We start from the raw sequence: 27,755 nt of genomic DNA on the forward strand, positions 1-27,755 counted from the left end.
TGCCAGAGGTTGAGACTCTTGGCCGTTAGTAATCCAACTAACTCTCAAATTCTGGAATTGGCCCTATCAAGTTTGGAAGCAGCCTTTGGGTTTCTTGCCCAGATCTCATTAAAGTGTCCACTACAGTAACTATGGTTGGACTGATACCAAAGTTTTAGCATCAGGAAAGCGCCAGGCCCTTGGTATCGATGCTAAATTGGTGCCTAGACACCAACAGATGGTTGACCACCAAATATATGATCTGCAGTACTTGCTAACCCTTTAAAATTCACTTCCTACATTCTCTTATTTTAGTTTCTGTTTTAGTTTTGCTGGTGTTACAGCTAACATTAAATAATTTTTATTATGCCGAATTAATCACTCTAGGTTGACTTATTTGTATGTATTGAATTATAATGCACCACCAACATGGAATTACTTTCAAGCTGCTCTCACCATGAAACATATTTTGTTAGAATGTGAAAGTTTAAGTGCCATTAGACAAGATTTTTATAATGTAAACACTTTGGATGTTTAAAAAAAAAAGTATCACTATGGTGAATTTTAGGTTAATGATCAAATATTGAATTAAAAAATCATATTTAACTTTTAATATACAGTTTTAGTCAATTTTATTTATTTATTTCTATTTATATATTTGTTTGTGTATCATTTCTTATTGAGATATGAACTTGTCATGTAATGTTTTTATGTATATTAATCTTGCTTGAATAAATAAAATGAATAATAGTAATTAAACTGAATAATATTAATTAAAAAATAATGAAAAAGATAAACTGACAATAATCTTCTTCATCATCTTGTTGTTGTTGTTGTTGTTATTTATTTAATTTAATTTAAATGTGATTTTCTTTAAAATGTTGATATTTTTTTGACCCTTCGATTTCCAGATTTTAATTAAATGTCCTAATAAATAAAAAAATAAAAAAATTTTCTTATAATTTTTTTTTTTTTTTTAATGTAGACAGTTTGGAAATCTCTCACTATAATTATATCTAAACGGAATTTTGGGGTAAAAATATTTATTGCTAAGAGATTAATTTGTCCTCTTTTAGCCTAAAATTTTATCTTCCCCAAGATTTAGATTATGTTTTGAACCCTCAGATTCCCAGATTTTAATGAAACGTTTTAATTAAAAAAAGTATTTTATGGCCAAAAATTGATACATTTTTAGTAAAGGTTTCAACAATTCAGTATATGTCCCACTATAATTATATCAAAACTGATTTTTGGGATCATAAAATTTATTGCTAAAAAAAACTTAATTTTGACTCTTTAAACATTAAAGGTGGTTTTATTTAATATTTAGATTATTTTTGAACCCTCAGTTTCCAGATTTTCATCTAATGTGTGAATTAAAAAAAAAAAAGTTGAAGTTTTTCTTTTATGCCAAAAATTATTAAAATATTAAAATGTCAATTTTTATTATTATTATTATTATTTTGTAAGTGTCCCACTATAAATATATCAAAATTAAATTGGGGGTCATAAAATTCATTGCTAAGAGCTTAATTTAGCCTCTTTAAACTTTAAAGGTGATTTTCCTCTATTTAGATTATTTTTTAACCCTCCAATTCCAGATTTAATTAAACGTGTTAATTAAAAAGTTCTGTTTTTCTTTTATGCCAAAAATCATTAAATTTAGTACAAATTTCAACAATTTGTAAATGTCCTACTATAAATAAATCAAAACTGAATTTTGGGATCATAATATTCATTGCTAAAAGCTTAATTTTTACTCTTTAAACTTTAAAGGCGATTGTCTACAATACTTTATTATTTTTTAACCATCAGATTCCAGATGTCTGATTTTAATTTAAGGTGTTAATGAAAAAGTTCTGTTTTTCTTTTATGCCAGAAATCATTAAATAGTTTAATAAATTTTAACTTTTTTGTAAAGCCTCAGATTTTCAAACAGTTGTTCCTTAGCCTGATGTTGTCTTATCCTAACAAACAATATATCAATGGAAAGCTTATTATCCATTTTTAGATTATGTTTAAGCCCCAATTTATAAAAAAAAAAAAAAAAAAAAAACTTACAATTATGATTGGTCTCATGGTCCAGAGTCACATTTAATGTATTGAATTCATATAAAATGTAATAAAATTAAAGCTAACAAACATACTTTTGTTGTTATTATTTATTATTATTTTTAAAATTTATTTATTTATAATTATTTATTAATTTATTGTATATTTTTTCCATTTATTCATTTATTATTCTTTATTTATTATTATTTATTAATTAAAAAATTTGTTGTTGTTGTTGTTGTTGTTGTTGTTGTTGTTGTTGTTATTATTATTATTATTGTTATTTTTGTTATTGATATTTTATGCAGTTACACAGCATATCCATAACCATTCAGCAGCTTTAGATTAAAACAGTGTCACTGAGATATAGATGACAAGCACCTGGTCATCTGTCATTGTGCGTGTTTGCTCTTTTATTAAAACAAACCTTCACCTGCTTCTAACCACCTATTCCCTGCGTCACACCGTCATGCGGCCATTGTTAGAGTTTATGAAAGGATTGAGCGTAAACACACGCACACACACGCTCCTGTTCTCGATAGGCTAGAATTTCCTCAGGGTCGGAAAAAACAAATAACTTCTGTTCTCCCTACACGCTTCTGTGTGTTGCTTTTGTTTGTTACCAGTTTCAAGCTTTACCAATCTAACAACACTGAGATGCAATCAGTTTGATGTTTATTACTTTTGAAAGCACGTTTCGCAGAGACTCCTTGCGGCTTCAAGTGACAATAGTTGACAGACAGTCACCTCTAATTTAATTTGCGATGGAATGTGTGCTGCTTTTTCATGTTGGTAATTTTCTTTCGAGTTTACTGTTGTGTTTTTTTTAGAGTCACTCGCTGCAAAAATGCATTTGAGGATCTTTCTGATCTCTCTTGGCAATCTGATGCTCTTCACCATTTCTTGGAAAATGGTTTATTATAGTTTTGAAGGTCATCTGACTGAGTCCTTGACCAAAGTCACAGCTCTTTGAGTAAAGAAATAATGTTAAGTGTTAGTCAGAGTCACTGTGTATAACAAGAACAGCATTTCAAGTTGAACAAAAAAACAGAAGAAGAAAGGGTTTGTTTCTGGAGCATGTTAAACTGCAGCTCAACAGGTTTGTTATATTGAGGACTTATTTTTCTTCCAAAATCTGGTTTCAGTTGAATTCAGTTGAATCTGGATACACTCGCTGGCCACTTTATTAGGTACACCTGATTAATACCCAGGGTTTCTGCAGGGTCTTAAAATGTCTTATAATTCAAAACCTATATTTTAGGCCTTAATAAGTCTTATATTCACTGACATATTGTAGGTATTAAATTATTATTTTTAGTTTTAAAACAGGTCTTAATCTTGCTTTGTCTAAGTAAAGCTAATCAATTTGGGCTGATTTCCATCTAATAAATCCTTATTTTCATATTTAAGTTTTTTATTGGAAAGATATAATAGTTGTTAGACATTTTTACTACAAATTCCCTGAATAAAAAAATTAAAAAGGGGAAAAAAACTAAAAACAATCACACAATTCCTCATTATAATAGTGGGCCATTAGAAAAAATCTTACCTTATTTCTTTATGGTCATAAAAGGGTCCTAAAAAGTCTTAAATTTGACTGGATGAAACCTGAAGAAACCCTATAAACCTTTAGTTCTATAGTATGTGTGTATATATATATATATATATATATATATATATATATATATATATATATATATATATATATATATATATATATATATATATATATATATATATATAGTATATATATATATATATATATATATATATATATATATATATATATATATATATATAGTATATAGTTCTCTCTCTCTCTCTCTCTCTCTCTATATATATATATATATATATATATATATATATATATATATATATATATATATATATATATATATATATATATATATATACACATACTATAGAACTAAAGGTTTATAGGGTTTCTTCAGGTTATATAGTATATAGTATATATATATATATATAGTATATAGGATATATAGTATATAGTTCTCTCTATATATATATACATATATATATACATATATATACATATATATATATATATATATATATATATATATATATATATATATATGTATATGTATATATATATATATATATATATATATATATATATATATATCGCCAAAGTATAAGAATGACTTTTTTTCTAGTATTATGCAGCCCTAATCACCATGCACTTCACATCTAGACAATGCTCTCCAAATGCTCCAAATGTCAGATGCTCTCCAAAATTAAATGTGTAGCTAACCCAGACTTCAAAATGTTTCGAAACTAATTTAATTCTACAATATTAACGTTTATTTTCAGCAGAGATATAGTCTGACAGAAATGTGTATTACTTTTAGATAGGACTGTAAAATAAATCAGCATCAATAATACAATGTGTGAATCTGCAATAGGTACATAGCAGGATCTGCAATGTCAATTTGTAATTATAGTTGATATGTACAGTTTATTATATTGTGCACAGTAAAAAATATATATTTTCATTAGCAGTTTCTGTGTTTTACATTTATTTACGTTTGTGATTTGCATTATAGAATGTAGATCTCTGCTCTTTTTAACTTTCCAAGGTTAAACACAGTTGGAAGAAATATCAGTCCAGTTCTGCAATTCAAAAGCATAAATAAATGGGGAAAAATAAAAACACAAATCAAAAAACATGTAAAACTGCTCAGTTATATATATATATATATATATATATATATATATATATATATATATATATATATATATATATATATATATATATATATATATATGTATATGTATATATATATATATATATATATATATATATATATATATATATATATATATATATATATATATATGTATATGTATATATAAACATTTCTATCTTAACGATTAATTGTAAACAATTATTTAAACAGACTATATGATGGTGTTTTACATTTAATTATTCAATATGTCTGTCTGAATACCATTAGATTACCCTGGAAACCATAAAGCATGTTTTTTTTTTTTAATGTGGAACCTTGCTTTCATGCTTTTATCTATGCTTGCAATGTGTTTATTATATTTTATGTTTACGCTCTCCTACAAAATCATCCCAATCAATGTAAAATTAGCAATTGTTTCCCAATAGAGCCATTCAAGTCACTTGATGAGATTGTATTCATATTGCATTCATCATAGAATTCAAAATATTGTCATTTTTTTTCAGTATGGTGCAGTTTGTCATAAGCTCTCAGATTTGCATAACAGTTTTAGTTTGCCACATTGTGATATAAATGGAAAGACTAGTACTGTACTGTGTCTATCTCCAAATAAATCTGTGTGGATTTGACTCAGATTTTGGTGGTAATCTTTTATTTATAAAGTTCAACAACAGAGCGTAGGGGCAACAGTTTCTGCACAGTGAAGCTTTTTTTTTTTCTTTTTTCAGAAACAATTCAGCCTCACTCTCACATAGGACATGGCCTTCCAAAGACATTTGGCACTTTCAGAGAAACTTCACGATGACTTGTTCCCAGCGGTACTCTAAAATCTAGTGACTCCATGTTCTTTTCTGACTCTGTCACCGAGACTGGGTGGTTTCTCCGTAACATCTATAATTTAACTAGTGTATTAATCCTAAAAACTTAGATTGGAATTTAGGAGCATGGATGGTTCTACCTCAGATGCATTTTGTTTTACTTTAATTCTTTGTGGCAGAAAAAAATAACCACTGAAAGAACATCTTCATGCACTCTTTGATCTAAGAAAAAGCACCTATTGGGTTTGTTTTGTTGGAGAATTGATGTTTAATGCCCAGTAACATACACTATAACCACATATGTGACAGAACCATACTATTTCTAGTAAAATCTCCTTAAAGTAGTAAATAAATGAGTTTTTTTTGTAATGCGTGATCAGTTTTGCTTATAAAAAGCTTTTGTTAGAATCTAAAGCTGAAACAGTGGTGTGAACTCAAACATCTTGAGGCCCGATTTACAATAACACGTTTTAGTTTTAAAACAGCGTTTTAGTATGAAAACAATCCACATCCACACTGGTGTTTCACCTAGTGTTTCACACATCACATGACCATCATGTCATCTACCCAGAGCTGAGCACGTCAGAATGTTCATTAGGAATCTACACTGTAAAAAATAATTCCGTAAAATTTACGGTAAAAAAACAGTAGCTGTGGTTGCCAGTACTTTACTGTTAAAAACACGGTATAAACCGTAAAAGTAATTTTTAATTTTTACGGTAAATTACCGTATTTTATTAATTTATAGAGGTAAAATGTCTGTATTTTGAATGATCAACATTTACACATCTTTTGTTAAACAGTTAGACACGTTAGCACACCCACATAAAGAAGGTGGTGATGAGGAAGTTACATAATGAGCCAATGCTCATCACAATCAACTTTTCCCATAAGCAGAAAAGAGTATCAGCAAATAGAAGGTGCTCAGTGTCATTCACACAGCTACTAAACACCAGTATGGTAACACACATAAAATTAAAGTCATGAAATAAACATTGTTTATCAACATTAGATGTAACATAAATCTCTAATTTACATAAATTATGGGGAAACAACTAAAAAGATCCATAATAATTTCAACCAAATGCATAAAAAGTTATGTGCCATGCAGGGAATTCTGGGAAAGTCAATTTACGGTTATTCGCCGAAACATACCGTTAACCAGGTTACGGATTTGTACTGTAGCATTTTAACAGTTTTTTTACCGTTGAAATCGTGGCCATTTTTTACAGTGTACCACTGGATTTAATCTCACTATATTTGTTAAACGTGATATTTAACTCATCTTGTTGTCTATATCTAATGACATATTCCCTGACTTTGTTCTTTTGAATCTGTTACTTGCTCTCAGTTAGCCTGTTTTGGCTGAGAGCGAAGATAAGTTAATTAATGTAACCACGTTCACTGATTCTGCACATTTCCTGCTTGCCTTTATTTCCTATAATTTATAAACTTATTGCACGTTATACTTTAATAATGGTCATTATTGATTATTAAATTTGATATTCTGGAAAAGAGAGAGTATGTTTCGTGTTTGCAATGAGAATGAAAGGAGGCAGTTATGTTATAGGCTCCGTTTTGTTATAAATATGTATATTGTCAATTATTTTATTGTCAAAGTGAAACATCGTAGCCAGGGTGATGTGAATGAGGTTACAAAGTACACTGTTCCCTTTGAAGATTTACCTGACGTGTCCTTGGGAGTTTGTATTTCCTAATCAAACTTATGAAGTCTGAACTTACAAGGAGAGCATGCAAGACTGAACTTTGTGTACCCTACCTAAAATCGAGGAAAAAGCCCCAATCAGATCGAATGTCTGCAGCCCTTCCTCCGTTTTCTGATTTCTCCGTTTGCCCTCATCCTCACTGACACAAAGCAGCGGCGTTGTCAAACTATAACGTTTTTAAAAAGCTCCGTTTCGGCGATCGAAATCTCTGGCGTAGTGTGGATGAATGCCGTAACTGTAGCGTTTTAAACGTATGCATTTTAAAACTAAAATGTATTACTGTAAACGTTGCCTGAGATTATTATAGATCTCTTGTGTTGTTATGTGAGGGTATGGGTGTGTGTGTATATGTATATGTATGTGTATATATATATGTATATATATGTGTATATATATATATATATATTAGGGGTGTCACGATTTCGATTTTTAATCGAAATCGATCGAAACTTATGCTCAATTTCGATTATCGAATCAAAAAATAGAATCGTCGTTGCTGCCACGCCCCCATGTCAGCTTGGCTTGCCAAGCGGGAAAAAACAGGCTTGTTGAAATGCTTGTTAAACTGCAGAAGCAGGAGACCCGTCGAGAAAAACTTAAACCCTCTCCTCTTTCAATGAAGTCGCCGGTGTTTAAGCATTTTGGATTTCCAGTGAGTTATGTTGACAACGTTCAACACAGTTTTGCAAGCTCTGCTATGTACGTATTACGTACGGTTCGTCCGATAGACAACACCGGCATCGTGATCCTCCGCCCGCCTCCGTTGCAAATCCGCTCACGAAAAGTACACACTCAGGCCTTGTTTACACTGTTTTTGTTTTTAAATGGCATTTTAGAACGACAACGATTTGACATCCACAGTGGCGTGTAGCATTTCTGAGCAGCCCTCCTTCCTCTCTACCTCCTGAAAATGCACATCACGTGACCACACAGACACAGACGCACATACAGCCTTGCGCTCGAGACAGCAAGTCCAGGCAGTCAGAGGACTGCTTCAATCTTTCACTCACTTGTACTTGGTCATTTTAGCGAACACCTACTGTTGGCTGGTTCCTGTTGGTTGAGCGTCTTTTTTACCGACGCCATTATAACGAAACAGATCACTGCCTATTTACGAGTCCCGCAGAAAAAGTGATTGACAAGTGGTAATTATGTGTGTATCTTGCCTTTATTGATTTACTGTATGATTTGTTTATGGGTAAAACAAAGACCATGCAGGTCAGGTAGTTTAAACGGTAGGCTACAAATAATTAATTTGTCATTAATTAATTAATTATTCATAATCGAAAATCGAATCGAATCGTGCCTTTAGAATCGAAAATGTAATCGAATCGAGGATTTGGAGGATCGTGACACCCTTAATATATATATATATATATATAAAATTTTATGTTGGTTCTGTTTTTGATGCTGCTCTGAAGGCCAAAAGTGACATTTACTGGCTAGTCTTTGTATACTAAATAAATAACAGTTAATACATTTAGAAATGGTTCTCATTTTGTTTTCGACGTGCAGTAGCTGCACCACAAAGTGTTTGATTCATTCCTTCATTTTTTTTTATGCTTAGTCCCTTTATTAATCAGGGTTCGCCACAGTGGAATAAACCGCCAACTATTCCAGTACATGTTTTACACAGCGGATGCCCTTCCAGCTGCAACCCAACACTGGAAAACATCCATGCACTCTTGCATTCACTCTCTCTCACACACACACACTACGGCCAATTTACATTATTCAATTCACCTTAAGCGCATATCTTTGGACTGTGGAGGAAACCGGAGCACCTGAAGGAAACCCACGCGAACACAGGGAGAACATGCAAACTTTACACAGAAATGCCAACTGACCCAGCCGTGGCTCGAACCAGCAACCTTCTTGCTGTGAGGGGATCATGCTACACACTGCGCCACCGTGTCACCAAAAATGTTTGATTCGTTGTAGAAAAATAGCATCCAAGTCTAAAAAATCCTAAGCGTTGTCTTTATTTATTTTTATTATGATGTTGGTGCCTATTGAGCTGGTTAAGGCAAAAGCAGGGTTCATACAGTCATGGAAAAGTTTTTGAAAAACAGAAAAACCCACAGTTTTTACAAAGTCATGGAAATTAGTTTAACAAATATCTGTATACTTGAATTAGGGCTGCGCGATGTTGGAAAAATCTGACATTAAGGGTGTCACGATCCTCCAAATCCTCGATTCGATTACATTTTCGATTCTAAAGGCACGATTCGATTCGATTTTCGATTATGAATAATTAATTAATTAATGACCAATTAATTATTTGTAGCCAACCGTTTAAACTACCTGACCTGCATGGTCTTTGTTTTACCCATAAACAAATCATACAGTAAATGAATAAAGGCAAGATACACACATAATTACCACCTGTCAATCACTTTTTCTGTGGGACTCGTGAATAGGCAGTGATCTGTGTCGTTATAATGGCGTCGGTAAAAAAAGACGCACAACCAACAGGAACCAGCCAACAGTATCTGAGGTGTTCGCTAAAATGACTAAGTACAAGTGAGTGAAAGATTGAAGCAGTCCTCTGACTGCCTGGACCTGCTGTCTCGAGCGCAAGGCTGTGTGTGCGTCTGTGTGTGTGTGGTCACGTGATGTGCATTTTCCGGAGGTAGAGAGGAAGGAGGGCTGCTCAGAAATGCTACACGCCACTGTGGATGTTAAATCGTTGTCATTCTAAAATGCCATTTAAAAACAAAGACAGTGTAAACGGTTTGAGTGTGTACTTTACGCGAGCGGATTTGCAACGGGGGAGGGCGGAGGATCGCGATGCCAGTGTTGTCTATCGGACGAACCGTACATAATACGTACATAGCAGAGCTTGCAAACTGTGTGTTTTTTGTCGACAACACGAACATTGTCAACATAACTTACTGGAAATCCAAAATGCTTACACACCAGCGACTTCATTGAAAGAGGAGAGGGTTTAAGTTCTGTCGACGGGTCTCCTGCGTCTGCAGTTTAACAAGCACTTCAACAAGCCTGTATTTTTCCTGCTTGGCAAGCCAAGCTGACGTGACATGGGGGCGTGGCAGCATCGACGATTCTATTTTTTGATTCGATAAAAGAAATTGAGCATAAATTTCGATCGATTTCGATCAAAAATCAAAATCGTGACACCCCTAGACATTACGATATTTGTATTTATGTGATGTATATTGCGATGTGAATACAATTTCACCAGATGATTTAACAGGTTTATTTGGATTAATTTGGCATGAATCTCCTAATAGTATTTTTAGTAGCGTGGGACACATATATGACTGTCAACATATATTAAAAATGTGTTTTGGGGTTTCGGGACCCTTTAAACATTGCTGGCCTTACTGCATATATATGACTTTTTCCCCAAACCGTAAGACGGAATCCTCCCCTCCATCTCTTCAGTCCAGACCACAGAGGGCAGATGTTGAAGGCTGCGACTGATTGCCGAATGCTGTGTTTTGTCCTCTAAATTATTTGAATCCCTGAGATTAAACTTTAATGGTCGCTCCATTTTTAATGACTCAACTTGAAATGGGGTTATCGAATATCCACAGCACTATAAAAAAGGAAAGTTTGGTACAACTACTTTGCTCCAAGCTAATGACGGTACAGGTTATCAATATTTAAAGTATAAATGAAATCAAGCCTAACCATGTTAATTTTGTTAGCTCACATTGCTAGTTTTGCGGTGAACAATTCATCAGTGCATGTCATTAAGAAAAACTAAATGTTTGCCCTTGTAATCAAAAATCAGAATCTGAAAATGCACTTCCTGTTTGTTTTCAGTTCAATTCTCAGGTTACATCTGTCTGGGATATAGGCTGGAGGTAAATTAGTAAATTACCCACGCCTTCCTCCAGCTGTTTTGACAGCTAACAGATATTAGGCTTGTTTGAGATCCGCCTCGCCTTGACTCCAGTGCAGACGAGAGCAGGTGGCTACAGTAAGAGGAGGGATCAAAAAATACATCAGAAGTTGGACAAATCTCGAATCTCGCCATTTTGCTGCCTGAAAACGTCATCACGTTTTGTATCGCAGAAATATGACCTCATGAGAAATACTATAGTAATTTGTAATAAGTATTATTGTGTTTTTGAAAATAGTTTTTCAGTATTGGGTTATGTCTATAGTTGTTGTGATACCATAGCAACTACAGAATTTAAATAGGCTATTTTTTATAATATAGATCAAGAAACCTATTGCTAGTATTTTTTTTATGTGGGAGTGGATGCAATTGACATATCACTGTTCTCAGAATCACAATCACAGAAGATGAACAGCTCATTACTTAAAAGGGTGTACAGTATTTAAAATATAGATCTGTATATATTAAACGGTGTTAAATGAAAAAAAATCTCAAAATAAAGAAAAAGAAAGGTTTCAAGAAATCTAACTTGGCTATATTATAAATTATGTAGCTGAATAGCGAGATGCTTTTGAGTGACAGGTCATGACAAATGTTTGTTTTGCTAGGAATGTCCCTAGAGCTTGGCATTTTATTGAACAAGTGGCCCATTTCTATAGTCATTTCAGACTTTCTAGAGGGCATTGGAGGGTATAAATAGACAAAGGTAAAGACTAAATTATTTGCCCTCTTGTGAAGTTTAAAAATATACATTTCATTAAATATGTATAAGTGTTGTTTAACAGAGTTTGTTTTCAACAGTTTTAAGAACTCATTTCTAATAACCAATTCCTATGACTTTACCATAATGACATAATATTATATAATTTACATAATATTTTACTAGTATTTTCACAAGATGCTAGTATTAAAGTTCAATTTAAATAATTAACTATAGGTTGTTACAGAAAATGAGGAAAGCCATTGGACAACAGTGGTTTGTTCTGTAAATTCTTAAGGGGGGGCTAATTATATTGACATGCTATATTAGTCCCATGTAAACTGCTTTTACTATACTTTTACTCTTTTTACTGGACTAACATAAATATTCTAAACCAGATACGGAAGAAGCGTCAAGCGTGAGTGATTTACATGTTAAGTCACGAATAGACTTTATAGATCTTGTGGCGCGATGCGCGCGAATGAAGCAGCGAAAACCAATGAGGAGCTTGCTCTTGTGGAGGCGTGATTATGATGTATCGCCTGTTGTTGGTGTCCCGGGGGAAAATCCTCCTGCCGGCACCGACAACAGTTCATCAAACTGGGCTCGGCTCAGTCAGAAGCTTTGCTGAAAGCTTCCATCATCCAGGTATAATTTCTGGAGGAGTTGATGAGCTGGGTGCACCTCTAAAATTATCTATTGGACTCAGACATGGCTCCAAACGAATCAATACTCTTTTTCAACCTTCATAAAGCACATAAACACAGTTATTCTCTCAATAAAATCCATGTTAGCCATTTAGCAACGAAGCTAGTCACCGGGCAGACAGAAACCCTACCCATGACGCGAATCCTCGTATATTGCTTAGTGAATTTGACGCGCGAATGAAGCTGATTTGACGCGCGAATGAATTAATTCCTTACATTTATATAGCGCTTTTCTGGGCACTCAAAGCGCTTTACACAATGGGGGGAATCTCCTCATCCACCACCAGTGTGCAGCATCCACCTGGATGATGCGACAGCAGCCATTTTGCGCCAGACCGCACACCACACACCAGCTGATTAGTGGAGAGGAGACAGTCTTGAAGCCAATTGGAATATGGGGATGGTTAGGAGGCCATGATGGACAGAGGCCAGTGGGCAGATTTGGCCAGGATGCCAGGGTTAAACCCTTACTCTGTTTCGAAGGACATCCTGGGATTTTTAACGACCACAGAGAGTCGGGACCTCGGTTTAACATCTCATTCGAAAGACGGCGCTCACTGAGCAGTATAGAGTCCCCGTCACTATACTGGGGCATTAGGACCCACACAGACCGCAGTTTTGGCGGCCCCTGCTGGCCTCACTAACACCACTTCCGGCAGCAACCTGGCTTTGCCATGTGGTCTCCCATCCAGGTACTGACCAGGCGCAGCCCTGCTTAGCTTCAGTGGGCGACCATGTGAGAGTTGCAGAGAGCTAGCTGCCGGCTAACATAATATGAAGCTGGTTTGACGCGCGAATGAAGCTGATTTGACGCACAAATGAAGCGAGTAACCTCAAAATGTCCATGCGTCTATTTACGTGCGAATATCGAAATTTATCCGCATGTTCCGCAAGACTTTGTCCAGAAATGCCTTTTTTTATTATCAACGAACGTACAATAAAGGTATACAACAAAGCCAGGTATAAACCTCAGTAAAAACAAAAGATAGAGAATAAAATATAATTTGTCAGTCTCATCCAATAAGAATTGTGCTACATCACAATTTAGAAAAAAAAAAGGTCGCAGTTTCCGGTTTATGTAGGTTTTAATGCGCATCTTTTGTTCAAAATGTTGTAAGGGCATTGTGTTTTCTTCTTTATCGTGTTTGTGAGCAGTGCAGCACTTTCTCACTTTGCCTCTGTCCTCGTGTTTCTCTGCAGAGTTTTCCCTCAGATGAGGGCTGGCCGTTCGCCAAATACCTGGGGGCCTGCGGCCGGATGGTGGCGGTGAATTACGTGGGCGAGGAGCTCTGGAGCTTCTACAATGCGCCCTGGGAGAAAAGAGTAGATCTTGCCAAGCAGCTGATGGACATCGCCGAGCAGCTGACCAACAATGACTTTGACTTCGCCCTTTACCTCCTGGACGTCAGCTTCGACAATTTCGCAGTCGGGCCCCGTGATGGAAAAGTCATCGTCATCGATGCTGAAAACGTGATCGTGGTGGACAAAAGATTGGTGAAGCAAAGTAAGTAATGACCTCATCCCTGCATCTCTGTGCAAGGTTTGCTTTACGACATGAATAAATTCCACAGGAAGCTGTTATCCAGGTTAGAGTGTGTGTGTGTGTGTGTGTGTGTGTGTGTGTGTGTGTGTGTGTGTGTGTGTGTGTGTGTGTGTCAACTTAAATATTCTGACCCACTTTCGGTTTTTCCCTCCTATGGGCTGAAGCACCTGTTTTTCTGACCTGTTTGTTACTGTACTTTGCTTTCCCCGTCAACATAAATGTTCCTTAAACTGAATTATCACAGTCTCACAGACCAGGTGGAATCCTGCATTGGCCTCCACATGCTCCCAGGCTAGTAATTAAAGTCTCATTGCTGTTTCTTTTTTTGGGACTTTTAAGAAATCTATACCTGTCCGGAAGAACTCTACACCGACCGCTTTCCTGGAACTCAATAGAGCCCAGGGTCAGAAATTAACTAGGGCTTGAGGAAATAATTTAATCAAGAGTGCATAAAACCAACTCTAAAACTGCAGATAAGGTTGGAATAAATGGTTCTTGCACAATTAAGCCCTAATTCAACTGTCATGATTAAAGGGATAGTTCACCCAAAACTGAAAAATCTGGCATTATTTTAGGGCTGCATGATTTGTAGAAAAAAATCGAATTGCAATTCTTCTGATCCAAATTGGTTTAAACTGTGATTTACTACTGTTTCATAAAAGAGCTACAGGTTTAATGTGGTGGTTTTATCAGCATCAAAGAAAGACCAAGCACAGTCACAGAGTACAATACACTAACCTCTTAGAAAATAGCCCCTTTCACACAGTGATAACAGTAAATATATAGAAAATTTCCGGAACTACTTTATCGGTAGATTAAAAAAAAGCGTTGATCATACAGGCAAGGGCGTTACGGAATTTTCTATTTCACCACATCCATTCCAAAATATCGGTTATTTTTGACATCATTAACCAGAAATGAGCTCTAAACGGCTGCGCTTGTATTTGTAAACATTTGACCACATTACTGTATAATGTAGTCTATGGATGGATCAGTATTGTGAACAACTTCGATGAAGGCATATAGAGAAACACTTTTGCATGTCGAGATGTTCATAATATGTGTGTGTGCTGGCGCTTACCGGCTGCTTCACGTGCAAGCGCAACGCGTCATGCAACTTAAGGAAGCAGAGCTTGAAGGTAAAGAAACAACGGCTTATCATAAGCATCTTATCGATAATTATTTACACAGTTGGCATTAAGAATGAACATAGAAACATGATCCGACTAACATCTCGCAGCTAAATGTGTCTGGAAAAATATTCACAGGCTTTTATTTTCATGAACAGCACGGATGTGAATGCGCCTGAGTGTTCTGATTGGCTAAAGTAGACGTTTCAGGTCATTTTTAAAAACTTATAATAGGGGCTCTTTAAAACTACTCCGGCAGCGTTTGCCTGACAGAAAAACATGTCATATTATAGACCAAGAATGGCTTTAAGGTGAGTAAACTATGGAATCATTTTCACTTTTGGGTGAACTATTCCTTTAATTCAGCTTGACTGGTGGTAGTCTGTAGCTTCATAATAGATTATAGTAATTGGTTCAACATAATAGTCAACAAAGAGTCTTTATAAGGTAAAGTTTTTATAAGGTAATTATACAAATTGCCTTTACAAAGACCAAAAATGAATGGAAAATTAAATGCCTGACCCTGGTAAAGCTCCTAATATGATAATGCGTGGGATTTAAATTCTAGTTTAATGTTTGAGTAAGTGTTTCGCATTGCAACAGATGGATGTGGCCCAAAGCTGCACTTTTGATTTTGGACGGCAGCGAGTTGGCATGGACGGGTGCAGCGCTGGACCAAGTATGTGTGCCAGTGGATCTGCCATCCAGCGAGGCCAAACTGGGCTGGCGGATGAACTTGGAGCATGTGTGCTACATTACAATGGCTATTTGCTTCAGCCTGCCAGCATTTGTCTGAATGGAGCTTGTGTGTGTGTGTGTGTGTGTGTGTGTGTGTGTGTGTGTGTGTGTGTGTGTGTGTGTGTGTGTGTGTGTGTGTGTGTGTGTGTGTGTGTGTGTGTGTGTGTGTGTGTGTGTGTGTGTGTGTGTGTGTGTGTGTGTGTGTGTGTGTGTGTGTGTGTGTGTGTGTGTCAGCAGATGGGTCTTTCTGAAATGATAGATTATTTTCTTTTTTTTCTATATTTTCATGCTGAATTGATGTGCGGTTGATGTCAAAGCACTTCACTGGACCTGTTTTGGCATCAAGGTCATTTTATGGAGGACATCGGATAGATGGGTTTTTATTCATATTTTAAATTGAATTAAATCTGCTTTAAATATCTCAGCACGTTAATTGGAAACGTGATGGTTTTAAGGATTGCTGCTCGTGGTTTTCAGAAATGATTTCCATGCATATGGAGGTGGTTTCATTCGATATATTCTCTGTGTGTTTTGAGAAAATTGTTGACAACAACAAACTACATAATTTTACAGCAGTTATAAATCATAGTTGTTGATCTACATCTCAGCTTTTCATAATATTAATACATTGACAGTCCTATACAGTGTTTCCTCTAGGATTTTTTTCAGCTGTGGTGGCAGACTCTGTTGGGCATTTTACATAGATCTATGACTACATGTGGCGTTATTTCATTGACAAATGTCGTGGGCACAGTATTAAGTCAAGATCGCATTCATGTAATAGCCTACGAGAGTGCCAACCTCTGCTCGAGCGCCAATTTTCTTTGTTCGTGCACAAAACTTCTTGCGCACCCTCAAATATACGCTGCTTAAGTGCAGAATATTTTTCCAGACACCTTTTAGCTGCTTGATGTTAGTCAGATAACGTTTCTATGTTCCTTCTTAATGCTAACTGTGTAAATAATTATCGATAAAATGTTTATGATAATCCGTTGTTTGTTTACCTTCAAGCTTTCCGTGTGCCCGTGAGCGCCCATCGCACCAGCACACACACACATATATCATGTTCATCTCGACATGCGAAAGTGTTTCTCTATGTTTTCCTCGGAGTTGTTCACTAAACTGATCCATCCAAAGAGTTTTTAATGCAGTCAAATGTTTACAAACACAAGCGCAGCCGTTTAGAGGTCATTTCTGGTTAATGATGTCAGAATTTACCGGCATTTTGGGATAGATGTGTGAATGCTCTTTTCCGGAAAAATTCCGTAACGTCCTCGCCTGTGTGAACAGCGCTATTTTGAATATACCAGTAAAGACGTTTCGGAAATTTTCCGGATATTTACCGGTATGACTGTGTGAAAGGGGCTATTATTAGTAACTGTAGTTGGTTTCTAAAACTAAATTTATCAGTGTTATTTTCATTCGCTCATATCTCAGCGCTTCACATTTTCTCGGTTGTAGCTCCTGTCATCTGAAGGCAAAAGGCATTGACTGAGTAATTGACAGCTTATATTGACCAATCCATTCGCGTTCAGTTCTAGAGCAGTGGGCCAATAAGAAGAGCACAAATGCGGGGCAGGCATTGCAGGCTTTTTTTACCTCAGAAAGTTCACATAACAACTGTTTTAATCTGTTCCTTCAATCATTGGCAAAGTTCCTGCTGTAGTATTTCTCACAAATGTTACGTGAGATCTACTTCATTCATGTCTGTCACTGTTTATCTGACGCAGCCGGAGATTGAAGCACACTCTGGCCCCGTTTACACTAGTGCGTTTTAGTTTTAAAACGGCGTTGTAGAATGAAAACGATTCGCGTCCACACTCGCGTTTTACCCAGCGTTTCTGAACTGCTCTCCGTCCACACCAAAACGCTGACAACACACATCACGTGACCACACACACACTCTCGGGCAAGCGCTCCAGCATTTCTACCCAGATGAGAGCTCTGCTTGTCGGACTGCTCATCACGCATCTCCCGCTGGATCTAATCTCACTATATTTGCTAAACGTGATATTTCATTCATGTTGTTGTCTTTATCTAACAACATAGGCCAATTCCCTGACTTTGGTCATTGGAATCTATTAAGTTACTTGTTCACGGGTAACATGTTTTGGTTAAGTGCAAAGATAAGTTAATGATTAATCCAGGTACATTGACTGATCGCTTGCCTTTATTTCCTACAATGTATAAACTTATTGTATGTTATACTTTTATAATTGTCGATTATTAAAACTGATATTCAGCAAAAGAGAGGGTGCGTTTCGTATTTTCACTGAAAGTGAAAGGAGGCAGTTGTTATAGGCTCCGTTTTGTTATAAATATCCACACAGTGAAGATGACGCAAATATATGCAGCACGGCGCCTCAACATTTCTGCTGTCTGTTAAGTTTTCTAATATTAAAAAGAAAATAGGCAGTTCCTTAAATCATGTTTACATTTTATTGATGAGAAAGTGAAACAACGTAGCCAAGGTGATGTGAATGAAGATATAAAGTACACTGTTCCCTTTGAAGATTAACGCGTGTCCTCGGTATGTTTTCCATATCAAACTGAGAAGGGGGAGACTGCAGCCTTGATCAAACTTGCGAAGTCTTAACTTACAAGAAGAGGATGCGAGACTGAACTGTGTGTGGGCTACTTAATATTGAGGAAAAGCCCCAATCAGATAGGCGAACGTTTGCAGCCCCGCCTCCGTTTTCAGATGTCTCCGTCTTTCCCCATCCACACTGAGACGGAGCAGCAACGTTTTAGAATGAAAACGGCCTCTCCAGCGTTTTCAAAAAGCTCCGTTTTCGGAGCTCGGCGTAGTGTGGATGGATGGCGTAACCGTAGCAAAACTTATGCGTTTTCAAACTAAAACGCACTAGTGTAAACGGGGCCTCTGACCGGCACGTAGGAACAGTGGGCGGGGAGAACTAGCATTAGAGGCACAGGCAAAAAAAACAGCTTCATTGTAAAAAAATTCCAATATTCTGAAAGGTATAATAAATAATCTGATGGGTGTTTTGATGAAACTTTACGGATACATTCTGGAAACACAAAAGACCTATATTAAATCTTGAAAAACAGGTAAAATAGGTGCCCTTTAATCTAAAAGTTTTCAAAACTTTTTTTTTTTTTTTTTGAGTGAATAAATGATAAACGATCACATTAATTTAAGACTTCCTGATCATAAGTTGTCCTGTTCCTCCATAAACCTCTGAAGGTGATTTTTAACACGCACCGAAAGCCAATGTGTGTTCTGATTGGCTGTGGTGCATCACCTCCTCTGGCTCTCATAATTGGCTCCCTGGAGAGTGATTGGCACTACTGTGACTTCATTTTCTCTAATTAGATATTGGCACGATATTGAGTTGTGTCAAATGACCAAGACGGCGGATCACTCAGTCTTTAAGCGCTTTATGACTCAATATAGTTTTGCTGATGAATAGATGTCACAGTCCAGGCTATTTCGGCACCCACCCTCCCTCGAGAGGATCCTAGACGTTATTGATTTGTTCAGCATTAAAATGGGTGGCCAAGAAAAGAAATTCACCTGCTGTCAGAAGATTTGTCGTCTTCTCAAGTGATGAGCTGAATGGAAACAGCATCTTTATTCTGCAGATTGTTGAGCTTTTTCAAGTTATATATGAATCCTCTTAAAGAATAAAGCCCTGTGTAATGATAAAGAGCTTCTTTGTTGTTTGCTGGAGACTATCGTGAAGTTGTTTTAGAAGAAAATACTGGAATAAGGATGAAGTTGGATGGAAGTCAGCTGACTGGCATGAAATCTGGGCAAAAAATAGTGAACTTGTGATGAAATATCACATGTTATCACCACTATGCTGTTGAAAAATGTCATTTAATTAGTAGTTGCCGATAGCTTTTGATCCACTTGTGATAGTTTTGGGGTTTTTTATTGCATTATGGGACTTCTTGTCCAATTTTTCATGTTTCAAATTCTGCTTGTAGTTTAACATTAAAGTGGACTGTTGTATTACTAAATTTGGATCAGTTTGAAACAAGATGTAATTGTATAATATACTTTGAAATGATACCACACAGTTAAAGGAAAAAGTACCGCCAGGTCTTTGCCTGGATTTTGAACCACTGTGGTCATAAAGGGATGGACATGGTCAGCAACAATACTCGGGTAGGCTGTAGCATTGGCACGATGCTCAATTGGTACAAATGGGTCCAAAGTGTGCCATGAAAATACCCCCTACACTATTACACCCCCACCCAGTAGAAAGAAGAAAATCCCAGTAGATCAGCAGTTTCTGAAATACTCAGACCAGCCTGTCTGGCACCAACAACCATGCCATGTTCAAAGTCACTTAAATCACTTTTTTTCCCTCATACTGATACTCGGTTTGAGCTGCAGCAGATCGTCTTGACCATGTCAACATGCCTAAATGCAATGAGTTGCTGCCATGTGATTGGCTGATTAGAAATGTGTGTTAACGAGCAGTTGGACAAGTGTACCTACTATAGTGACCAGTGAGTGTATATACCTAGTTAACCTGCAGTTGTACAGTATATAGGGGATGTCTATGCAGGCCTGGATTGGCTAATCGGGAGGACCTGGAGAATTCCCGGTGGGCCGGTCCAATTTTTGGCCGCATGGGCCGATGTCCCTAGCTGCTTGCACTCTTAGCAGTCACACTTTTTTAGTTTATTTATTTATTTGACCATAGCCTCACTCTTTCAATTCATTATTTTGCCTCAGCTCAGCTCTTTTTATTTATTTTCTCGCAGCCCCGTGAGCAAAATGCAGCCTGCAGGTTAATGATGACGTAACTGTCATTTGACCACAAACAGCGGCAGCTTAGTGAATATAAGAATTAGAATAATTATTATTTATGAATATTACACCTGCTCAATCAAAATCAGATGATATACTACGTTAATAAATCTGACATAACTTGATAAGAAATCTAAAAAGCGGTGGAAAATATTAAACTGTCAATCGTTTTTGCAGATAAGTCTTGCAGATAACAGTGCAATATTTATTTTTTATTCCAAACGTTCCAGCGTAAAAGCGCTATTGTGGTCCAGTGGTCCTCACATTGCGTTCCGACCCGAGTTTGAACCTCACCTGAATAATTTTTTCATTCATTCATTTTTTTGTCTGCTTAGTCTCTTTATTTATCCGGGGTCGCCACAGCGGAATGAACCGCCAACCTATCCAGCAAGTTTTTACACAGCGGATGCCCTTTCAGCCGCAACCCATCTCTGGGAAACATCCACACACATTCACACACACACTCATACACTATGGACAATTTAGCCTACCCAATTCACCTGTACCAAATGTCTTTGCACTGTGGGGGAAACCGCAGCACCCGGAGGAAACCCACACGAATGCAGAGAGAACATGCAAACTCCAGACAGAGGCGCCAACTGAGCCGAGGCTCGAATCAGCAACCCAGCGACCTTCTTGCTGTGAGGCAATAGCACTACCTACTGCGCCACTGCTTTTATTTTTATTGTTACGACATATTAAACTGTTTGGATTGTTGAACATTTGAAGTTCTAAATCAGCTGTTTTCTTGAAAAAGAAGTGATAGTGTCATTGGAAACTGAATTGGAAATGACGTTATTTTAATATAGTCTGTCGTGAACTGAGGTGGGCAGGTCTAAGGCTTGAAACTCCAGGGCTGAAAAGGAAGTCCCACTCCGGCCCTGTTTCTATGTGTACATATTTAACAAAGTGTATGTGTTGTACTTAATGTCTTTGATTGTCAGAATCATCTCTTCCCAGGTCTTGGATCTCATTAAGTGGTCCAGCACAGTCTTTATATTGTATTTGTGCTTTTGCTTGTAGCTTCTTTTTCTGTTTTATTTAACTGAACATGTCATTTAACAAACCATGACCCTGAAACCTTGATACAAACCAAAAGGTGAGCAATATGTAGCATTATCTTCAATATTCAGTCCTCAAATATTCTGTTTCACTGAATAACATGATCCGCAAATTCCACTCCATCCTCCATTTCAAGATTTATTCTGATCAACAGCTATACTGCACCTATATGACTTTATTTTATTCTATTTCTCTTAGATAAACCCGAGAGCTACGATGTGTGGTATGAGAGCCGCTATGAGGAATGCGATAAAGAGGCCTGTCTCTCCTTCTCCAAGGACATTCTTTGCTCGCGGGTCACCGTGGACCACAACTATTACGCCGTTTGTCAGAACCTGCTCTCCAGATTCTCCAGCTGGCGGGGCAGCACTGGTGGTCTTCTCCACGACCCCCCTCCGGACGTGGTGAAAGACGGCCGCCTCATAGCACTGCTGGACGAGTGCACCAGGCCGCAGAAACGCTACGGCCGCTTCCAGGCGGCTAAAGAACTGCGCGAGTTCCTGACGCAACTCACTCAGACGAGCAATGCTGACAGGTAGTGTTGAGAACGGAGGGGGGGACACTGAACTTTTGCAGCACCCCCCCTCCAATAAACAAAAAGACTATCATATTCTGGAACTCATTTGTACACCTTTAAGGGAGTCGCTGTTTTGTTGCCGCTATCAATCATGCCAATGTTGGCTCTGGTCCTGTTTGGGCTTAATAAAAAAGTTTGCACATCTACATGGATTCAAGGGTCGTGTGAGAATCAGCAGACTAGAGGCTCAACCTGCTGTGATCACGTGTGTATGTGTGTGTGTGTGTTCAAGTGTGGTGTGCGTGTTTGTGGCGTGCATTTGTGTTTGCTTTTATGATGTGTGTGTGTGTGTGTGATTGCGTTTGTGGTGTGCGTGCATGACTTATGCGTGTGTGCGCGCGCCCATGTGGCATACACGTGTATGTGCGTTGAGTGCGTGCCTTGCGTGTGTGTTTGCGTGACATACGCGCGTGAGTGGCGTTTGTGTGTGTTTGCGTGCAAACTGCGTTGCGTGTTTGAGTGCATGGTGTGCATGCTTGCTTGTGGCGTCCATGCGTGCGTGGTGTACGCGCATGCTTGCGTGTGTGTGTGTTTGCGTGTGGTGTTTTTGTGGAGTACGTGTGTGTTTGCGTGTGTGGTGTGCGCATGTAGCATACCCTCGTGGCGTTTGTGCGTGGTTCACGCGAGTTTGCTTGTGGCGTGCGTGCGTGCATGGTGTTAGTGTGTTTGCATGCATGTGTGTGTTTGCACGTGGAGTGCGTGGCGTTCGTGTGTGTTTCCGTGTATGGTGTGCACATGTTGTGTGCGTGGTGTATGCACGTGTTTGCTTGTGGCGTGCGTGCATGTAGTGTGCGTGCACCGTGCGCAGCGTTCGTTTGTGTTTGCGGGTATGGCACGTGTGTGCGTGGCATAGTGTGTGTAGTGTGCATGCCTGGCATGTGTGTGTGACGTATTTGCGTGCCTGTTGTGTGTGCAATATCTGCGTGGTGTTTGTGTGTGTGCGCCGTGTGTGTATTTGTGTGTGTGCGCGGCATGTGTGTATTTGTGTGTGTGTGCGTGGAAAGCGTGCGTGCCATGCATGTGTGGTATGTGTATGGCATGTTGTGTGCATGCCTGGCATATGTGTGTGTGGTGTGCACACATGGCGTCTGTTGTATGTGTGCGTGGCATGTATGCGTGTGTGTGTGTGAGACGTGTGCCATGCCTGAATGGTGTTTGCGTGTGTGGCATGTAAAGCGTGTGTATGCATGTGTGGTGTGCGCGTGGCGTGTTACGTGCATGCGTGGCATACGCCTATGTGGTGTGTGTGCATGGCGTGTACCATGCCTGAGTGGTGTATGCGTGGTGTACGCGTATGCATGGTGTGTGTTTGTGTGTGTAGCGGGTGTGTGTGTGCATCTAATATGTGATGCTTGACTGATCCCTCATGGCTGTTTTGATCCAGATCCTATAGTAAGGTTTCTAATTAATGTGTAAGTCAGGTGCTGTAAGTGTGCCGGGAGCAAGGGTTATCACTGAAGTTGCACAGGGTGATTTGTTCATGTTTGAGTGAATCTTAACAAAAACACGTCCAGGTCATATTTGATTAAAATCATATTTTAAATTATGTATACACATACATATACACACACACATACAGGGTTTGTATCAAGGTAATTACATGCATACATCCAATGTAAATGTAAGTATTTTCTGTTTATTTACGGTTATGAATTGCATTATGGGATGTTGATCTTTCCTTTGTCGACTTTTATTGTTGAAAACTCAACTCCACAGTTGTACAAAGTGACTTTTATTAGCATTTTAGTAGTTTATAAAAGTGTTTCTCAACCACGTTCCTGGAGGCCCACCAGCTGTGCACATTTTCCATGTCTCCTTAACCCAGGGGTGTCCAAACTCGGTCCTGGAGGGTCGGTGTCCTGCAGATTTTAGCTCCAACTTGTCTCAACACACCTGCATGTATGTTTCTAGAAAGCCTAGTAAGAGCTTGATTAGCTAGCCCAGGTGTGTCTGATTGGGGTTGGAACTAAACTTTGCAGGACACCAGCACTCCAGGACCAAGTGTGGACACCACTGCCTTAACCAAACACATCTGATTCAAATCATTAGCTCATTAGCAGAGACTGAAAGACCTGTAAAAGTTGACACACAAAGGAGGCGTCCAAAACATGCGCTGCGTCCGAAACCACATACTTCCATACTATACAGTAAGCTAAAATCAGTATGCGAGCGGAGTCGTATGTCCAAATTCATAGAATTTCGAAATACACTGATGACTTATTACTTACGGCGAGATTCTGGAGTGCGCATGCCATGCAGGCTGCGCTATTCCATGATTCCCCGCGAGAGAATTCATGATTGAGAGTGAAGCGACGCAACTCACGCAGGTATGTCACATGACCATGACAAAATGCCGAATGTAGTATGTCCGAATTCCAATCATACTTTTCACATTCATGCTGTACAGAGCGTACTTTTTTAATGGCCAAGTAGTACGTTTAAATTTAAATGTAGATGAGCAGCAGCTGTGTTTGTGTGTGAGTTACCGGATTATTGTCAGCTGTTGCAGGAGTTGATAAGCGCAGGGAGTTCTGGGAGTTGTAGTTTGATCAGCAGTAATCTCTCATATAAAAAACCCCGCTGGCGATTGCAACAAACTACATAAAGGCTGCGTCCGAAACCGCATACTTCCATACTATATAGTACGCTAAAATCAGTATGCGAGCCGAGTAGTATGTCCGAATTCATAGAATTCGAAAATTAGTATGCGAGAAATACCCGGATGACTTACTACTTACGGCGAGATTCTGGAGTGCGCATCCCATGAACGCTGCGTTATCCCATGATTCCCCGCCAAAGATTTCATGAATGGGAGTGAACTGATGCAATTGACGCAGGTAGGTCACGTGACCATGACAAAATGGCAGATGTAGTACGTCTGAATTCCATTCATACTTTTCACATTCATACTGTATAGAGCGTACTTTTTTATGGCCGATTAGTTCGTTTGAATTGAAATGCAGTACCTACTTAGTAGGTGGTTTTGGACACAGCCATGGAGTGTTGGTGGTCCTCCAGGAACATTCAATTCAGCTTTCAATTCAGCTTTATTTGTATAGCGCTTTTACAATGTAGATTGTGTCAAAGCAGCTTCACATAAATGGTCATAGTAACTGGAACAGTGTGGTTCAGTAACTGGAACAGTGTGGTTCAGGTTTTAGTGTTTAAGTTCAGTTCAGTTTAGCTCAGTTCAGTGTGATTTAATCATTACTGAGAGTTCAAACACTGAAGAGCCAATTCATCGATGCGTAGCTCTACCAATCCTGAACCATGCGAGGCAGTGGCGACAGCGGAGAGGGAAAAAAACTTCACCTGATGGGTGAAGTTTATATATTATATTGCTATAAACATGCTGGGTTTATAGCAATATAATATATTAGAAATAATATATTGAGAAATAAAGCTGTAAAATAACAGAATGTACTTGCAGTTTATCCAACGCAATCTCACGGCAATTTGTAACTTTTCATTTAGTGGCTAATTCGTATGAATTCGTCCGATTTAATTTGTACTATTTACTAAGATTTGCCCATCCCCCGATGACGGGTGGTGTAAGGTGCCACGGCTCTTTTTTAAAATCGTACATTTTCGTACAAATTCGTACGAATTTGCCACTAAACTGACAATACGTAAAATGCTTACGTTTTCTCGTGAGATCAGGCTGGTTTATCACAAGGTATTTGTACCGTAATATACAACACCAATCCAGACAATATATCACTTTAACCCTTTAAACTGGCATAATTATTATTTTTTTAATTGCTTTTTACTCGTTATCAAAGTTGTGTCAGCATATTATTCAATTCCAAAAATTTCTTTTCAAGGAGTGCACCTTAAAGGATTTAAATATAAAAGCCTTATTTATTAGGTTTTCCCAGAGATGGGTTGCGGCTGGAAGGGCATCCGCTGCGTACAAACGTGCTGGATAAGTTGATGGTTCATTCCGCTGTGGCGACCCCAGATTAATAAATGGACTAAGCCAACAAGAAAATTAATGAATTTGTTAGATTAATTAATCCTAGTGATAAAAGTCACTTTTTCCAACTTTTTAAAGTTAAAAGGTGGTGCGCGAAAGATCAAGGTCCCATAATTCAATTCAAAAGTCTAAATAATTGGGGAAAACAAGTAAAACACTTGACACTTCTTCTCAATTTGTTAGTCAAAATAACTAGATGTGAAGATGTGAGAAGGTTAAATTCCCTTTTTTGGTGACACAAAACCAAAGTTCTACATTTATAAAATCCGATAAAGTAATATATAGTGGAATTATTCTCATCACTTTAACCAATTGTCATTTTTGGCTACCAAAAAAATGCATAAATAAAATGATATATCATTATAAATTAGGACGAAATGTTATCAGATCTTCGGAATAAATGTTATCAGTTCCTAACAATTCTACAATTCTGAGAATTGTCAAGTGGTCTCTCAGGCCACGTTTACACTTTCAGGTCTTGATGCCCAATTCCGATTTGTTGCCAATATCTGATTTTTTTGCTTGTCAGTTTACACGTTCTTTTAATTGTAACGCATATCCGATTTGATTGTAACCCTCCACACTAGCCACGATGGAATAAATTGTCTTGCTTTTAGCTCTGCGAAATATGAGAAGTTCGCCTAAGTTTAAAATGATTTTGAAGAGGAGGGAAAGGGTCATCATCGCAGCTTCAGCCTATGGTTTGTATATGGTGTCCTCCACCATTCAGAGGAATTTGTGGGTACGAGAGAGATCTCGGGTCTGGTCGGAGCAAATTGTGGTGACTGACCACTTTCCTCCTCGAAGTTTCCTCTGTTGTTGTTGTTGTTGTTTACCACTTCATCATCTCCACATAATGCTCTTCCTTCTACGTCATTAAACCGCGGAGAAGTACCACATTGTTGCAAGTTTAATGACAAAACAGAATGCCTCAAATCTGATCTGCCTGTTTACGTGATAGTCGCATTGTCAAATATCTGATTTATAGCTGATTTATTCCCAAATATGAAGGAGGCCTGAAACCGAACTCTAAATATCCAAATACATGCGTTTTTTTTTTTTTTACACAGTCATTGAACAGATCCGATCTGTGTCACATTTAAACAAAATGTCAGAATTGAGTCACATTTAACTGGCAATGTAAACAGGAGCCATCTTGGCTAGTGTGGCGCAGATGCTAGAACCTGCCTTTATACAAACGCAAAGTCGTAAATTGTATGTCATGTGTAAACACATAAATCTGATATGGGTCACACAATTAAAAAAACACGTAAACGGACAGGCAAACAAATCGAAATTGGGCATCAAGACCTGACAGTGTAAACAGGGCCTTATTGCACAATTCTAATATCATCAGTATATACTGTATACATATTTTTGTATT

General features: G+C 37.7%; 1 protein-coding gene across 4 annotated transcripts in view; it reads left to right on the forward strand.

Moving 5' to 3' along the window:
• Nucleotides 1-24,525, forward strand: part of dipk2aa (divergent protein kinase domain 2Aa) — a 50,099-nt gene extending 25,574 nt beyond the window's left edge. The window contains exons 3-5 of one of the 4 annotated variants that reach the window (XR_015477709.2): nucleotides 13,763-14,066; nucleotides 22,017-24,222; nucleotides 24,391-24,525. Coding sequence is in view for 3 of the 4 variants with exons in the window: in XM_087239306.2 (XP_087095432.1) it covers nucleotides 13,763-14,066; nucleotides 22,017-22,357 (645 nt within the window). In the remaining variant the exon portion in view is untranslated. 4 annotated transcript variants of the gene reach the window in all.
• Nucleotides 24,526-27,755: the final 3,230 nt, after the last annotated feature.

Source organism: Danio rerio, chromosome 2, assembly GCF_052040795.2.
Source record: "Danio rerio strain M-AB ecotype USA chromosome 2, GRCz13ab, whole genome shotgun sequence".
Lineage (NCBI taxonomy): Eukaryota > Metazoa > Chordata > Actinopteri > Cypriniformes > Danionidae > Danio > Danio rerio.